The 17,850-nt window shown below is 34.8% G+C and overlaps 1 protein-coding gene across 1 annotated transcript; it reads left to right on the top strand.

Moving 5' to 3' along the window:
- The first annotated feature begins 673 nt into the window (after nucleotides 1-673).
- Nucleotides 674-14,407, top strand: Ttc26 (tetratricopeptide repeat domain 26). The gene is made up of 11 exons (XM_085949640.1): nucleotides 674-805; nucleotides 1,521-1,710; nucleotides 2,299-2,354; nucleotides 3,355-3,530; nucleotides 4,599-4,745; nucleotides 6,608-6,731; nucleotides 8,508-8,687; nucleotides 9,978-10,175; nucleotides 10,935-11,090; nucleotides 12,098-12,204; nucleotides 14,003-14,407. Exons 2-11 carry the CDS (start codon nucleotides 1,524-1,526, stop codon nucleotides 14,208-14,210), a joined length of 1,539 nt encoding a protein of 512 aa, XP_085805766.1. The 5' UTR covers nucleotides 674-805; nucleotides 1,521-1,523; the 3' UTR covers nucleotides 14,211-14,407.
- The last annotated feature ends 3,443 nt before the right edge of the window (nucleotides 14,408-17,850 follow it).

Consider the following 17,850-nt stretch of genomic DNA (forward strand, 5'->3'; position numbering starts at 1 on the left):
CCAGATGGCAGTAGATACATATTTTACTTATACCCATAGACTAATACTTATACCTACTAAAGATCTACCATCATAAGTTGGCAGCCGGTCGAATTTGAAACTAAAATTGTCTATCGAGGATAAATTTGTTACAAATGCCATTTAATTTTACAACATGTTTCTCGAATTATGGATTGCATAATATTTGTACAGAAATCTACTACCAATAAAAAATTATAAATTACCATTTTTTTGTTAGTTATGGTAATATTCTCAATGTCATACTAGCGCCCTCGCTGAAATGCCAATTTATGATGGTAGATCTATACACACCTACAGCTATGTTCATTCAAATGGTTGCTATGACAATATTCAATATGTGATCATGTAAACAAAAACAAAATATTTCATCAAAAATGGTGAGCATTATTACCTACTTTTTTATTGTTTTTTTTTATCAAAGTAAACCCACATTTGAAACTGATTCAAGCTTTAAAAAAATACCTACCTATGTATACCTATTGTAATAAATTCATGAATATTTGTGTTTATTTTGTCTGTGTTCTAAATTTAAAATTACTTTTGACATTATTATCATCTGTCAATGAATAACATTTTGACTTGCTATAAAAACAAATAGAGACAGTATACAATTCTGTTAGACAATTTGGTGTCATTTTGATTCCAGATTCTGTCAAGATCTAAGCCAGCCTCAGAGACACTTCACCCGCTTGGTTCGGGAAAATCCCAAGCCAAGAAAATTGTTCCGGATCTCGAAGACTTTTTAGAAAAACGTGACTACACTGGAGCATTGACATTGCTTGAAGCAAGTGATATGCTCATTACTTAACTATTGTATAATATTTGCTTAACTCCTAATGATAAATAATTAGTAATGTACCTAATTGAGCATAGGGTAAGCATACAGCTATGCCACTTGCCATGTCAACCGTTCAATTCGTAAATCACTTGTATAGTCAGGGTGGAATTTATGCAGCATACATATTGGAGCTCCCAGAAAAACAACAAAATGACATTTTACAAAATGTGAAATATGTTAAATAGTATTCTTGCTTTTTTGATACGTTATGCACGTCTGACGCATGCAAAATTGATGATAAAGCCTCGTATTCACTAAGAATGTCCCTTAATATGACTCGCAACATAGAGTCTACGCGACGCTGCAACCTTAGCCTTAGACGCTTAGCCTTATGTTAAATTCAGCCTTTCTTGTATTATCTCTGCAAGCCAACGAGATAACAAATGTATTATAATTATTATGGTACCAGCCCAGCCGTTGTATTCAAGCCCCATGACTCACAGATCAATTCACATATCCAGTGTTTACAATCAATATTTATTTTGTTGTGAGTGGCTAACAACCAATTCTTATAAAAATCTGTAAGATACCTTCACACTGTGAAATATTATGTTTAAATTTGATGTGGTCGAAAAAGACTCACGATAGCTCGTTTTTCAATACAATTAAGTTCATATTTTTTTATAATAGGTACTAAATTTTACACACTAATATTTTGTAGTTTATGAAAAATGACTCAAAGACAACGAATAACATATGGCACAGTGTCTGGAGTGGATACTGCGCATTCCATCTGGGGGACTATAAGCGAGCCTTGGACATTTATGATGCCATTAAAAAGGCCAACGATGAGATGGCAGTCACCAAGACTGATATTGATATCAACCGGGCTGTTTGCAATTTTTACTTAGGTAAGTAACAACTATATTAACATTAAAATGTAATCGGTAATCTATTTTCGGACACTTTTCAGTAACTAAATCACTAAATCACTCGCCACTTGACTAAATCACTCAACCAGTCCGAACCAGCCTTTGGTGACATTTCTCATTAGCCAATTTCATTAAATTTCCACCACATTACCTAGTTCCATTGTCTATGAGTAATGATATTTTAATGTACCTACTTACCCACTGAATGTATTAACAGTAAGTTACTTACTATGAGTTTTTAATATTTTTTAATATTTTTAATATTCAAAATATAAAAAAAATGTTTTTATACCTGATCCTTTACTTAAGTAATAAGGATTTTACTTTATTTTATTGTATAAAATTACTATATAAACGATAATTAACCGATTCATTGTCCGTGTGTATTTGCTATTGGAGAGTGGGCATAGTGCCTGAATACGCCGAAAGGCGAAACTCGGGTCGCAAAAAATTACTCAAATGGAATAGTTCAGTACTCAACTCAATTAGAATTTATAATTTAAATAATTTTTAGTATAGTTTTACAATTAATTGTACCTACCTAATTTCATTGTATTTTGATTACAGGAATGTATAGCGAATCACAAGAGACAGCTTCACAAACACCCGACTGCCCTCTAAAGGTATAAACAAAATATTATGTAAATAAGCCATTATGATTATCCCAGCAAGAATTCATTCTGAATGCAAATATTCTTTTGATTAGGTATATTTAAGTAAACGTATATATTTAGGCGGTTACATGTAAATTGTACATATTACATTTCACCGTAGCACAGTTTGCCGTGAGCTTTCTTATCAGAAAAAGATGATCCTATACTACTTATACGGTCTCCATTTTATTAGATTCAATATGAACATAAATTCAATTTTCATAGTCGATTTTGGCAAAATTGATGAATTCAAGAATGAAAACATAACCTAACAAATAATCCAGTATATCGGCTATTTGCAAAATTTGTTTGCCGCTGGCTTCCTGTAAACCGACAAAAACCATGTTTTATTTAGACATGAATTTTATCTCAGTACTATACGACCCAAAGCGGTTGGACTAACTTTAATATGCGACCATATATTTCTGATACAACATTTCACGGAGAAGTGTGATGCGGCAAACTGCATACATACAAATTTCCGGACACGTGTCTAGGTAGGGTTTAGTTAAATTTAAAAAAACAAACAACCACTATCTTTAATGAAAACAAATAAGTATGACTGACAAAGCTTAGTGTTATGTCGAATCTTAACAACCTACCTCCACCCCTCACCACTGCAAAAGATAGTATTCAAAAGGATAAATTTATTGTGGAAACATTTAGCACTAGTTATGAAATTGCACTGTACCTACGTGTAGAAGTGACGCAAAAAGGGAGCGTAAAAATTATTGAGGAACCAGAAGATATTACTAGTGTATTCAAGAAATGCAGGTTGCATGCCCCATTTTTAGGCAGGTAGTTAAAATTTCTAGATTTTCTACATTTTTTTGGAGCTGCAACTAGGGCTCTCGAATGGGAGCAGTATGAACAGTTTGGTACGGTTGGTGTCAGTTTTGGCCTCTGCAGTACACGACATCAACAATGTTTACTCTCTTATAAGAACAATAAAAATTTGATTCCATTTCAGAACAGACTCCTCTTCCATCTCGCTCACAAGTTGAGCGATGAGACAGGCCTGATGGACAGGCACCAGGCACTGCGCGATGTGGCGGAAGACCAGCTCTGTTTGGCCTCCATACATTACTTACGAGCCCATTACCAAGAGGCTATTGATATCTACAAAAAACTCTTGCTTGATAGCAGGTAGTAATTTTATTATCGTACAATAAATGATATTAGAAATATTATTCTTAAATAATTAATTGCTGTGATGTAAGGTTAAAATTTAGAATTATCAGTTTTAAAATTGTGTTCACAGACGTCAAATAGCATCATCATTTTGGCTGCTTTCTGGAAAAGTAGTGTTAACCTGAAATCTTCGTTCTGAGATAATTAGAGCAATTAAACATGACGCGCCAGCTATAAACTTATACAATTAGCATTGTGTATCACCATTCACATACTTTTGCAGAGAATGTGTGGCACGTCAGTTGAACTAATTTAATGAAAACTAGCGTTATCACAATAATGCTGTTTTCATGGAGAAGGGCTCAATTATTATTGTACATTGATGGGCAGGAAAATTTACCAAGTCACAGATATTCTAAATATTTAGACAAACAATAACAAAAAAATTTATATTATTATATTAAAACATCAAAACAGTCCGCCAAAGGTCCATAAACTTTCAATGTACAGAATATTAATTTTCCAATGGCTACAAATGAAATCACCATGAGTCTTGTAATTCAAAATTTTACAAGGCTTTTTCTAGTTATAAGTTCAAACTCTTTATTGTAACTACACATTTCGCAACTGAAACACCACTATTGAACCATTTTTCAAAATATTTAAAAGAGACAAAAACGCTTATATGTGTATATATGTGGGTTTGCTTTCATATAATTTCATAATGAAGTACTATGACACACCTGCTTACTGTACGAAAACATCTTCTTGGCTACGTTTCCAGGCGCTGTTGTTTACTAAATGGGAGGAGCTTATAATGGCATTGCGGTTAAAAATGGGCGGAGCATGTTATTTCACAGTTTTAACACGTAGACAAGAAAATGTTTTCATACAGTAAGCAGGTGTGTCATAGTACTTCATTATGAAATTATATGAAAGCAAATCCACATAATAGTAAAAAGCTTAATTGTCTCTTTGTGTTAATATTATGGTTTATATGCGATTTTTTTTGGAGCCAATGATTCTCATGCAGTGATTGATTAAGGCCGATAATAAAAAATTAACACTTGTACTTTTTTACAGAAATCAACTTGCTTTGAATGTGTACGTGGCCCTGTGTTATTACAAATTGGACTACTATGACGTGTCACAAGAGGTCTTGGATGTGTATTTGAATCAGCATCCAAACTCGACCATCGCCATCAATTTGAAGGCATGCAATATGTTCAGGTTGGTTTATTCAATATTATCGCACCTGTACACATTCATGGATTTACTGGCACCAATATTGTATAAATTGAACTATTGCGATAATAACTGTTTACACGTAAAAGTGCTGACTGTCTCGCCAATCTTATTCTTCAAGCATATTGTGCTGTGAAAATTGCTAAACGTCAATAATGCACTGTGTGGTTCGTTTCTTTTCCTGCAGGTTCGCCACATGCATAGGCGCAGATATTTCACAGGTTCTAACTGTCGCGTGAAAATTCGGAAGCTGCTGAACTTTTTTGATCCATGCATGCAATCTCGCAGCTTGCGTGGTAATACGTGTTTACAGATACATTTTCTTGTTATGGACGACCTCATCAACAAAGTGTTCCCGAACGTCATTGCTAACCACAAAAAACACAATTGGTTGAGTGAACGAGCAATTTTTGCGGCAAAGAACAAAGATGTGGATCACTTAAGCTTCACAATTCAAAATCAAATTGTTGGTCCAATGCATTCCTTCAAATCTATCGACTGTGTAATAAACGAAGAGGAAGCAACCAACTATCCAACTGAATTTTTAAACTTATTGGATCTGCCTGGCTTGCCACCGCACAATTTACAACTGAAGATTGACTTGGTAGTTGACTATATAATCTATTTCATTTTGATTTGATTTTTGCACATTTATTGAACTTAATTCATTTTAAGTATTTTAATTCAGTTAATAAGTTAACACAAGATTATTGATTCTGAGGCGGTACGAAGTTCGCCGGGTCAGCTAGTTTATAATAAAACATCAATTATTTGAGTATGCAATGTCAGGCTATGTTTTGTGAACTACTTGTTCCTACACTTCCCCTGGCTTTAGGGTTCTCACAAAAAAATGATTTTCTTGAAATAGATGTGTTTTTTTTATTTTCATGGTTTTTAGACTAAAAACTATTCATCACTTTGAATCACCAGTTAACAATTTTTCTCAATACATAAAATTGATACTATAATGCTTTGGGTTTTGGCAGCCCTAGCGTAAATTGGTAGGTTGTATGAAACAGTCATTGAAGTGATTCCTATCTTCGCCAATGTAGATATTTCTTTAAAATATGTCAAATTGTCTCTAGCATAAGACCTAAATTTGCTTAACGTCATTTTTTAATAGATTTCGTGAGTATCCATAGACAATAATTTTGTAGTGGACCTACTAAAACACGTTAGGCGAAGTTAGGGAATCGTGCCGTAACTTCGTCCATATAAAAAATAGTGATTTATTGTAGGTATTATTTAGTATGAAAAGGGTGTTACTTCAATATAAATAATAATAAATACTATCATTGTGCTTTACATAAGGTCTATAAGACTTCATATTGGTGGATATTTTGGTGGCAAAACGAGTTTCTGTTAAAAAACCAGGCGAAGTTAGGGGGTTTGACGGTATATAAAAAGTTCTTTTTATCTTGTAATTGTTTATTTTAACCTAACATTAGCATACTGGAAGAATATTTCAGAGAAAGATGCCATAAGAATTATCAACATAGAACTGACAAATTGAGGAAATTAGTTAAAAAATAAATGCCAAAACACGACTTGAGCTATAGTACCATAGCGATTTGGTTGACATTGACACTGAGAGGGTTTGTAACGAAAGTTTACATCGCTTATTTATTCATGAATTCTAGAAACCTTCACAGAAAAAATTAACTCAAGCCTAAAATAGCTGTTCTGATAATTGAATTTAAATATGCTAGTTTTACGGCCAAACCCTGCGTTAGGGTAAATAATGTTATTTTATATTTTTATCTACTAGCATTCTAGCTGGCATAAATTATTTTGCAATATACAGTATGTGTGTCCTAATTCAAAAATGACTTCATTATGTATTCCAGGCTGTATAATGGAAAAGCGGCCGAGACCGAGTTGAAAAATATTGCAACCGATCAAAACACATTTGGACATGATTTGGTGAAGCATAATCTGGTGGTCTTTCGGAATGGAGAAGGTGCTCTGAAGGTAATATTATTATCATTACTATAATGAATATTGCATTAGGATGAAACACTTATGCTTCAAATACATTATCATCACGTTATGTGTAGTCTATGGTTTCATCATTCCCCAGAATATTTTGAACGATCACTATCTCTATAAATTCAATGATAGAGTGACAACTCTAATGTATTACTATTTTGAATTAATATTCATTAATTAATTCTAACAGTTTCTACGCATGCGTACTAGAGGTGAGTTGGAAATACTGTCACCAGTTTGTGTACTCAAGTATCGGATGAAACTACCCATACTCAGTATGTGTGGCCCAATAAACTTGTTCCAAAAAACTTGTGATGATATCATCGCGAGTCGCTGGCTCGTTAGTAGACTTTCAATACTATTGACATTAAATGCGCACGAGCGAGATAGCACTTGAATACAATTATATTTTAATTTATTAGTCTATGAATGCGAATGACATCATTTTATGTATGAAGAAATAGGTCATAAATTTTCTGTAGCAGCATATTATTCCCTCGGAAATGTGGTGAGGTGACTGAGGTGACGCAGTTTACAATAAAAAAAATCATTGTTATTCATTTTATGTTAACAAGAATATTATAACATAACATAAAAACAACTCATAAATTTAAAATGTGTTTAAAATTTTATAATAAATGGGACATTTTGAAAAGTCCAGCTCAGTGTATTTTTAGCGTTTCTATTGAAGCCGATATTTCAAATACTAATATGGAGTTAAGTTTTAGTTCCAGTTTAGTATGAGACTTATGTTGCATACGCACGCCAACCGCTCTATATAGTATTCCAAATACTAGTAAGTATTTTGGAACAAATTTTGATACTAAGTATTTTTTTATACTGGTAGTAAGTATACTTAGTCTTCAAAATCGACCAGCTTTCCCACCTCTAGTGCGTACGATCAAATAACTTGTGATATTGCATCCGTAGATAATATTTTGAACAGAAGGCAAACAGGCGACCATAGATAATAGACGTAAACAACAGACATAGATAATAGTTTAATAGAAAATCCACAAAAAAAACCACTAAAAACAAAGAACACGCGATTTTGATGTGAGTCGAAAATGTGTAGGCCTGCAGAAAATAATAAAAACTGACTTGTGCGGTTCATGATGTAGTGCGATACGCGTGACGTGACCATATTGTTGTTCTGGCGATTTTGGCATATCTTGCCAACTGACAATGTTTGTTTAAAGGTTCAAAATGTGCTACGACATGGAAGCATCAGTCTGATAACATTTTAAATACCAAGAAAAACGATATTACACACTTTTTTCTCGTAGCGGAAGCTTACTGTAACGTCACGCGATAGTCAGCGACATGCACCATAATATAATTCGCGCTTTAGAGTATGCTGAACTAAGTGGCATTCACTGCCGTGAAGCCACATTATTTTTTTACTGAAGAATAAAATCATTTAGGCAGATTCATCAGGCCTTGGATGAAAACATGAAAGTGAAGGTAGAAACGCTACTAGGCTTAATGATTAAATTAGTTGCATTCCAAATTCATTTGTAGTAAGTTCATACTATTGTGTTATGAGATTTTTTTGACAATGAGAGACACTACACTCATGCATTGAGACACCAATTCATTGACAACAAATACGTATGACTGAAAAGGTTTAGTGTGCACTATTTCAGACGGATCTTAACAGCCTACCTCGACTCTTCACCACTGATATATATTATGGCCCAAAGAATAATATCAAATAATAGCAAAACGGTACCTACTTAAAAGCATTTTACCTTATAGGTATTGCCAGGTCTAGTTGGAGTCGTCGGTGAGGCAAGGCTGAATCTGGTTGCTCGTCGTCTTCGCGGTGGCGAGCCCCGTGAAGCTCTACAGCTCCTGGACGGACTGGAGCCGGCTGTACCTCTAGAGTACATCCTTAAGGGAGTTGTGCATGCTGCGCTAGGGCAGGAGATTGATTCGGTAGGTGTTATCAATCAAAGGTAAATCGTTTATCTATTTATTAAAATTCTCTGACAATCTTTTAATCAATATTTTTATTTTTATGCAGCTTGGTTTATCAGAATGAAAAGTCTACAAGAACAGATACCGATTCAATTACAGCGGTCATATTGGATTGAAATTCTGACGATTATTGTCATACAAATATTATTTGAAGCTACTCTTTTCATCACCTTTCCTTCTTCTTATGTGGATGATATAGCCACCAAGCAGTGCTTCTAAGTATTTTTGTCATTCTCCAGTCTTCTTGCACTGTACCAGATCATGCCTCCACCTGTAGATAACCTGTATGGTTACATATTGTAAATTGTACATATCACATTTCACTGTAGCACAGTTCACCGTGAGCTTTCTTATCGGAAAGAGATGGCTGTATACCATACAGTCATCTCTATAGCACCGAAATGAAAACATCACGCGTTGTTCATGGAGCATTGCAGACAATAACGTTCCTTCAAGAATGAAAACCTAACCTAACCTAACCTAACAAATAATCAAATATATCAGCTATTTTCAAAATTTGATTGCCTCTGGCGTCCTATAAACCGATAATAACCGTATTTTATTTAGGCATGAATTTTACCTGAGTACTATACGACCCAAAGAGGTTGGACGGTCTTTAATATACAACCATATATTTCCGATACAACATTTCACGGTGAAGTGTGATACGGTGAACTGAATAAATACAAATTTTCGGAGACGAACCCGTGTTCACCCTGTCGATAGGTATTAGCGTCTTTCTGGGACATCGTACACATAATATAATTCTATAAGTACAAAAGTGCCATGTTTTAACTGCCTCTCCCTTGGCTGTGTTAACTTTTAGCGTGAGATAGACAGTTTTGATAATTTAGATAGCTAACTTATTGTAACAATTTATTATAATACCTCAATACATAATTATGATAAACTACCCTCAATAGCTGCCTTGTGTATAGAATAGATCCACCGCTGTAATATCCTTTGCTGATCAGGGGACAATTTGGATTTAAACAGATACAGTTGCACATAACGTTGGTTTTTTTACATTGATTTTCAGAACAGCGCAAGACAATAATATAATATGATATAACATCTCGATAATTGGTGAATAGGAGAGCTCCAGGTCGCAGACTAATAAGTATAACGTTGAAGTGTCAAAGTTTCACCTATTTCTGACACTAAATCTAATAATGATTTAAAACAATTTAGAGTCTGTTTTCAATGTCAATGTTTTTTCCTCGATTTCGATTATTATTATATTCATAGGAGGAGCACATCAAAACAGCACAGCAGTGCTTGCACCTAGTCGGCAGTTCAGCAAGTGAATGCGACACCATTCCAGGCCGGCAGTGCATGGCTTCGTCTTACTTCCTCTATGGCCAGTTTGAAGAGGTCCTCGTCTATCTGAACTCTATCAAGAGCTTCTTTGTGAATGATGACACATTCAATTATAATTATGGACAGGTAATCATTGTTTGACTCTTTAAATAATTTCTACAATAATAATTATTTTTTTCGTATCATTTATAGACTTAATACATTCTTCAAATAATCTAATAAAGAGAATTATTTTCTTGCTGCGCTCATGGAGACATGTTTACGAATGAAAATCATACGTTCACGTTCAGTTTGGACTCACCTGCATGACAGCAAAGAAAAATCTCATTGGCTGAAAACCGTACCATAGAATCTCCAAGAGGATATAAAAATACAATTAGACATTCTAATCGGATACATTCGGAAACAAGTAAGACCTACATCGACGCACGTTAACTGCAGTGTCGTGTGTCTGAGCCCTAAGCAGAACGCATTATCGGTCTCTACAGAGTGGAAGTTATATTATCAACCAATAATTTTATTATGAGGAATGGTTGTTAGATATTTACCCAACTCATTGCGAAGACTGGATTTAGATCAAACGACATGTGATATCGTTAGATACATGAGTCCAATCTGAGACCCATGACTTTACCACTACTCTAGGGGTAGTTAACAATGTTGTTGTAAAACAATTAACTTACAAACTGAGTGATAAATATCTAAATGATAATTATTATTACTTACTTCACTAAATTTAATTGACTTGTGAAATACATTGTGTTCATTGAGCTTATTTTCTACTTTGTGTAGGCCGGTATGCTCCACTTAGGATTCCAAATGATAATTTATTTACCTTACTGTATCTACGTAGATACTTTTATTGATATGGTTGTTTTGATTTAGGCCAAATGTGCGACTGGCTATTACCGGGAAGGGGAGGAGGCTCTGATGATGGTGCAAGATGAGAGCATCAGAAACTCCTTCACATACATTGCTTGCCTTTGTCGGTGCCACATCATGAACAAGCAAGCCCAGATGGCGTGGGATTTATGCCAAAAGGTGCTTAAGGATTATGTAATACCTGTTAATTAGGCGGATCCTGGTGTAATATTGCAAGTTATTTATCATTATGTTGAAATTTGAAGGAAAATCATAAACCCGTTCATTGATTGTTGCCTTATTAGAGTAATCTTTAGTTAAGTAACATAATTTTGAACAGCTAAATTGTCAACCGTGCAAAATGGACGATTCTTATTAACTTTGTAGTTTCTTTTTAAATGAATTCTTCAATAATATAATATTGAATACATCGCAGAAGTCCTCTTGTTTAAACCAATTGATTGTGTGACCAAATTACCCATCTTAATGCAACAAAAATCTTTCTAAAAATGACATACTTACACAATAACTGAGGATTAGAACATTTCCACAGAACATATTCTCAGACGGTGGTGATTTAGGTTAGGTTAGGTTAGATTCAGATCCGGATGAAAGGAATCTATAATTATAATTGACCCATGTCACAATCCATGGTATCTAATGGCAATAATCATTATTCATTTAGAGCCGAGCCACACCGCGCGACTCTGGTCTCGAGACCAGTCGCCGAGACCAGACCGATGCATGCAGTTATATGGAGCATGCCACACCTGGTCGCCTAGTAGTCGCGCAAGCAATAAAGTCGGGCGACCAGTAAAATCTCGTTCGTGCGCTCGGTCTGGTCTCCCGGTCTCTCTGGTCTCTCTGGTCGGGCGATCGGTAGCGATGTATGAAAACATATAACTATGTATTGAGCGCTGCCACACTAGGCGATCAGTTGCCGGCAGCCACGCCGCGCATAGAACGTATTTTTGCATACTTACGTGTACATTCATTATTATTATTATTATTATTGGCTGCCTCTCTGGTCGCCGGCAAGTCGCCCGAGTAAATCGCCCGAAGAGACCAGTCGCGCGACTGGTCCCGAGACCAGAGTCGCCCGGTGTGGCTCGGCTCTTACTTTGCCTACACTATTCCGACATTCGCGTGAAATAATTAAATACAATATTATATAACATTCTTTTTAGGCTGTTGGTGGACCAGACTACTTCAGCCTATTGCAAATTGTTGGCAACGATTCTTACAGAATGGGAGAGTTTATTGTTGCGGCAAGGGCCTTTCATATGCTCGACAGGTATTCATAAATAAAATTTAGTTATCTATTCCAGGCATGTCCAACTTCAAATGATAGGCTGTGATCTACCTATCCAGTATCAAAACTGGCAGTGCACTCTCATATTATGTCATTCTTCAATTTAAACAAACATAATATTATATTTTGCCGAGGACACTGAATAGGTAGTTCAATAAAAGAATGCAACGTTCTTAAATCTTGCGAATTTTTCGTTGAGTAAAAAAATAGTAATTAAATTATTAGCAAGTTCAAGTACGATATAACAACAATCTTGGAATCATCCATGATGTCGGTTTGTGATTAATGTACCTAATTTAATACTTTCGAGAGACACAGGTTCAAATCCTACTTGGTGTCGTATTTTTTTCAAAAAGATTTTTTCTATTGGTTATATATTACTCAGAAGTGTTTTCAAATTATGTATTTTCAATAAAAAGAATGTTACATTCTTAAATATTGTGAAAAAATAGTTAAATCTACATAATATAGTGGGTTGCCGCTAAAACTTGGTAAGTCTCGAAATCATGTTGCAATTTGAAGTTTGATTTGCTCTCTAAAACTAGGCATAATGCTAATTTCTTTGTGTTTTATGTGCATGTTATCACCGGCCTTCTTGCGCTCTTAAGCGGAGATAGCAGGCCGTGATAATGTCAAGGCCAAAGCGGGGGTGGGAGACAGAAACGCACGGTGTATGGTGTCGAGGCTGGTATATTTTAGTCGTTGATACAGGGTATTATCGTTGGCGGTCGGTTGGTAATTGGCGCTTTGGCGGGCTGCAAACGTGGTGTCGCGGCTGGGCTGCTGATGCTTGGCATCCGAGGCGAGAGTTAGTGCTTGCGGCGTGGCAATGCAGTCTTTTTGGCGGGAAATGTTGGCTGGGCGCGCGGGCTTCGCGGCGTCCTGTTCGTCCGTCGGTCAGGAACCTCCCTGTTTTACCGACGGATTGACTAGTGGCGGCGCGAGCGGCCGTTTTCGACAGACCGCGTCTGTTTTGGCGGGAGCGCTGACGAATTTGAATTTCTAGGAGACGGGCTCCGCTCGGCCGAGGGTTGCGATAACCGCGAAGAGTGGACGTAGGCTGTGGTATTTTGGGAAATATGATGGTTCGGTCCACCCTTTGAGGTGGTCTCCTGTGGGAGACCTTCATCTGGTATCAATGTTCTATAATATATCGGATGACCTTGAATTATTTTCTAACATAAATACTAATATATTATATAGACACATAATCTGTTGTTAACCCTAAATACGTCCTAAATTATCGATTTACAAACTTTGGCAGCAACCCTGTTAGTATGTACTGCAGGTACATTGTAACATATTGGTCACTGTCTAATTTATTGTGAATTATTATATTTTTATTATTTGTTGTGATTATTAAATTTAACAAGCAATGCTAGAAACTGCAATATGTCATAACCAACAATTCACAAATTTTACAGTAGGCACAAAAAACTGTATTATAATGCAATGTATGACATTGTAAGCTGTAAGTAGTTTTTTCTGTACATTTTTGTAGAAAAATCTAACATGCAAAATGTTCTATATCTTGCTTATTTTTTTGGTCTTATATAGAATAATAATAATATGACAATTGGTTTTTTTTTAATTTAAAATTAAACTACTGATATTTTACACAGACATGTGTATTATACTAAAATTCCTCAATCAACAAAAATGTCAATTTATCCAAATTGGTTGGTTACGACACATTGTTGTTTGTTTGTCGAACAATTTGCCTCTTCAAATGTTTACAATGTTTACTCTACAATGTTTACTCTACAATGTCTACCGATAGATTGGAACCGAATCCCGAGTTCTGGGAAGGCATGCGAGGGGCGTGCGCAGGGGCCGTGCAAGCTGTAGCAGCCGACCGAGCCGCCCCTGACCAGCTGGGCGAGCTGCTGCATCTCCTCAGGGAATCCCCGCACGCGCACGCTGATTCCATCGCAAGGACCATAGCTCGCTGGGCATCTGACATGCACTACAACTTGTCGGATCGATGAAGAGCTTAAACTATCTTGAAATATTATCGATTTTAGGTACTTTTGTATGTTATAATGTTGAATATTTATTAATCAGGCATGGATAGACAATAAATATCTAAAGATAGTACATACTGATACAATATATAGAAGTACATATTTGTAAAAACTGTTTTAAAATTTAATGAATATTTAAAATATAAAGATCATGTGTGCTGAAGATGTGTGTAATCTATCAAAATGACATTTCTCAATCAGCCCAGACAGTCGACGAGAGTTATCGTATTTTGATATCACTCACATCAGACTTCTTGCATTATTAGCGGTACCGCTAAGGAGTATGTTCCTTATTTCTATACATTTTTATGAGATGTATACATACCAAACTCACACGCTTAACCCATTGACGTAGACAGGCAGAAAATGAGAAAAAAGTGGACCAACAGTTTACTGAAACTGCTACAACTTTTATATTATATGATTATTAATTTAAATATTTTTTTAAAACTTGTATTATGTATAAACATTTTAAACTCTTATTTCTAAATGTGTAGGTAAATTTGTAGGGTTTTGAGAAATATCTAAAAAAAAAACTCACTCCAGAATCACTTGGTCAACAGCGGCATCAAATTGGCACCAATCGTCATCAATGGGTTAAAGACAGTGGCAGGTAGATGTCACTTCCAATTTTTATTGCATTTCGCACACACACGACTAAGCCCCGCGTTTCTTTCCACCAGTTACCAACAATATCACTTGTACATTACTTACAAACTACGATAAAATGAGTGTATGTTAATTAAATTATAATATTTATTATTGCAACCATGTTGAAGAAGTGCTTCGAAAATGGAAGCGGTACCACTAAATAACGCTTCTAATAAACACTAATGTGGAAGATGAAATATATCTTTTGCATTCTACATTTAATTCGTAGTGTGTATGACTATTTCAAAAGGCAAAACACAGCTTAGTCAGCGCTTATCCGTTGAATTATGATATGATCTTTGTTTCACTCAGTTATCGTTACTTTCTGCTTTCTAAGATTAATTTAAAGTCGAAGCCTCTGTGCCCAGCCAAATTATCTATACTTAGCACCTTAGAGCCGCATGCAGAATCTAAGAAATCGTTCCTAAGGATAAGTCGCCGAAAAGGATTACTTAACTATAGACAATCCTGAGTATAGAGTTAAGGAATCCTTAACCATAGACTACTTTTGTTATGAACACGCCCCCTTCCGTATTACGCATGAGTGCAGGACCGTACAAAAATATCGATATTTTGAAGTATCAATACTTTATTAAAGATACATCGATATTTTGCTATTGATAATTTCTTTCGGTAACGATGGATATATAATAAAATTATAAATAATCCTTCGCAAACAACCATAATTTGACAACGATATTTACAAACATGTCACCCGCAAGGCGCTATTTCACTATTTATTTCAACGATTTTAACAATAGTAGTACGATGCATATTTTTATTATCGTATGTCGCGATACTTGACAACTCCGCAATTCAAATAGATATAAATTCTAATTGTTTTAAGTTTTGTACTTTTCCATTTGAATCGTATTTTGCGACACGGGTATCGCCTTTCGGCATCTTCGGGCACTATGCACACTCACCAATGGTAAATACAATTGACACACCGACCCGGGTCGTATAACAATGACCCATTCACTGCGTCCAACGCAACTGGTGCATTGCCTATCAGGTGGACATTAGATATAATTAGCATGTTATTTAAATGTGATAATTAAATATTAATTAAATGGTCCGCAGTGAATGGGGGCTGCGGACCTTTTAATATAGAGATATATTAAAAAATTCACAAAATCACTAAAAATACAGTGAATATCCTTCATTTTACCTCGAACACCATTTGAATGCTGTATTTCGAAAACGTTGCTTGACACATTTAAAAAAACAGTGACATAAGTTGAAAAAATCTTTATATTACCTAAATACACAAATGTTAGTAGTTTTTTTTAAAGACAACGGTTAACATTTGCTATAAAATAATATATTTTACATCTACCTACCTATTTATTTTTATACCTATAGGATTGTTTTCATTATTTTGACTAAAACACAATAGTGACTTGTAACGTTTTCAAAATACAACATTCATTTTGAAAACGCTAATATTGAGCGTCACATTACTTTTAAACCTAAGTAAACTTAAAAATCCTGGCCTGGGGAGTGGGGGCCCGGTTCAGGTTGTGTGGGCGATCCTTTCCTTAAAGGACGACACTTTCTTTTGATACGATACCCATTCCATGTATCGATACTTTTTCAATGGGTAGACAGGCCTATTCTCCCCCTCTCTACTTATGTTCACCTGATACCGCTCAAGAAACAAGAGAGTATTATAATTAAATATTAATATGTATTTATAGTTATTGCATTTATAAAGTGCAGTTGTCATATTTTTGTCATCGTTTAACAATTATAAAATAATTTACCTAAACTATAGGAAAGAGAATTTCCCAATATGGTATTATTTTCAATAGAAAAAATGACGGAAGCTTTAAGACGAGGTGAACCATAGACAACATGATCTTAGCTAAGGACGATGTTTGTGCATAGTGTTTTGTCCTGAGGAAATCTTAGTTAAGGGGGGACATGCTCGTCGAAGGTCAAAATTGAGTTTTTATTGTATTTTCAAACCATGATCCTGGATACTCCTTAAGCGTTGTAGATAATCTATTTATATTATTTTGAAGCCTTATTATCCTTTATAGTTATTTTAAACATTTGATGACTGCATGAAGTATTTTTGTTACAAAAAATAGTATTCTTTTAAACCTCTCGCTCTAATGTTTTAGAATATAGTCATATTTCGGTACAGAACTGTGCAGTGGTGTTAAGATTTTTTACATTTATTAATTTTTAAACGCATTTATAAAACCATTAGTATAATTTATTACGAGATAATTTTTGTAAAATATTCACGATAAAAAATTATGTTGATAATCTCTGTGATCCCAAATTTGACAAGAATTAGGCATTTTATTATTCAAAAAATCGACAAGATTAACACATTTGAAGATGATTCTAAAGATATTTATTATAAGCAATGTCTTTGACCATTCAATTGTGATAAAAATCTTGTGAATAATGATTGCTTTATAATAATTATTGACCTAAGAATAAGGTAGTGTTTTTTTGAAATACGCCATTTCTTTTGTCATTCCCTAGTAGTTAAGCTACAACATACGGCCGTAGCCATAAAATGACAAACTATAATTAAAGTAGGGAGTAAAATTATGTTAACGCGCGTGTTTGAACATGTACCTAACCGAATTTTTTTTTATTTTTTTTTAAACGGTACATGTTCAAATACGCGCGTCAATATCATTTTACTCTTTACTTCAATTATAGTTTGTCAATTTATGGCTACGGCCGTATGTTGTAGCTTAACCACTGGGGAATGACAAAAGAAATGGCGTATTTCAAAAAAACACTACCTTATTCTTAGGTCAATAATTATTATAAAGCAATCATTATTCATAAGATGTTTATTACACTTGAATGGTCAAAGACATAGCTTATAATAAGTATCTTTAGAATCATCTTCAAATGTGTTAATCTTGCCGATTTTTTGAATAATAAAATGCCTAATTCTTGTCAAATTTGGGATCACAGAGAT

This window comes from Rhyacophila brunnea, unplaced genomic scaffold (assembly GCF_057557595.1).
Source record: "Rhyacophila brunnea isolate RB1 unplaced genomic scaffold, BYU_Rbru_1.0 scaffold_22, whole genome shotgun sequence".
In the NCBI taxonomy this organism is placed as follows: Eukaryota; Metazoa; Arthropoda; class Insecta; order Trichoptera; family Rhyacophilidae; genus Rhyacophila; species Rhyacophila brunnea.

What these genes read in the sequence shown, in the direction of transcription:
- Ttc26 (XM_085949640.1), top strand. Translation starts at nt 1,524, where the DNA reads ATGAAAAATGACTCAAAGACAACGAATAACATATGGCACAGTGTCTGG. An exon ending in CACCCGACTGCCCTCTAAAG is followed by an intron (nt 2,355 to 3,354) that starts GTATAAACAAAA and finishes ATTCCATTTCAG; the next exon opens with AACAGACTCCTCTTCCATCT. An exon ending in CGTGGGATTTATGCCAAAAG is followed by an intron (nt 11,091 to 12,097) that starts GTGCTTAAGGAT and finishes CATTCTTTTTAG; the next exon opens with GCTGTTGGTGGACCAGACTA.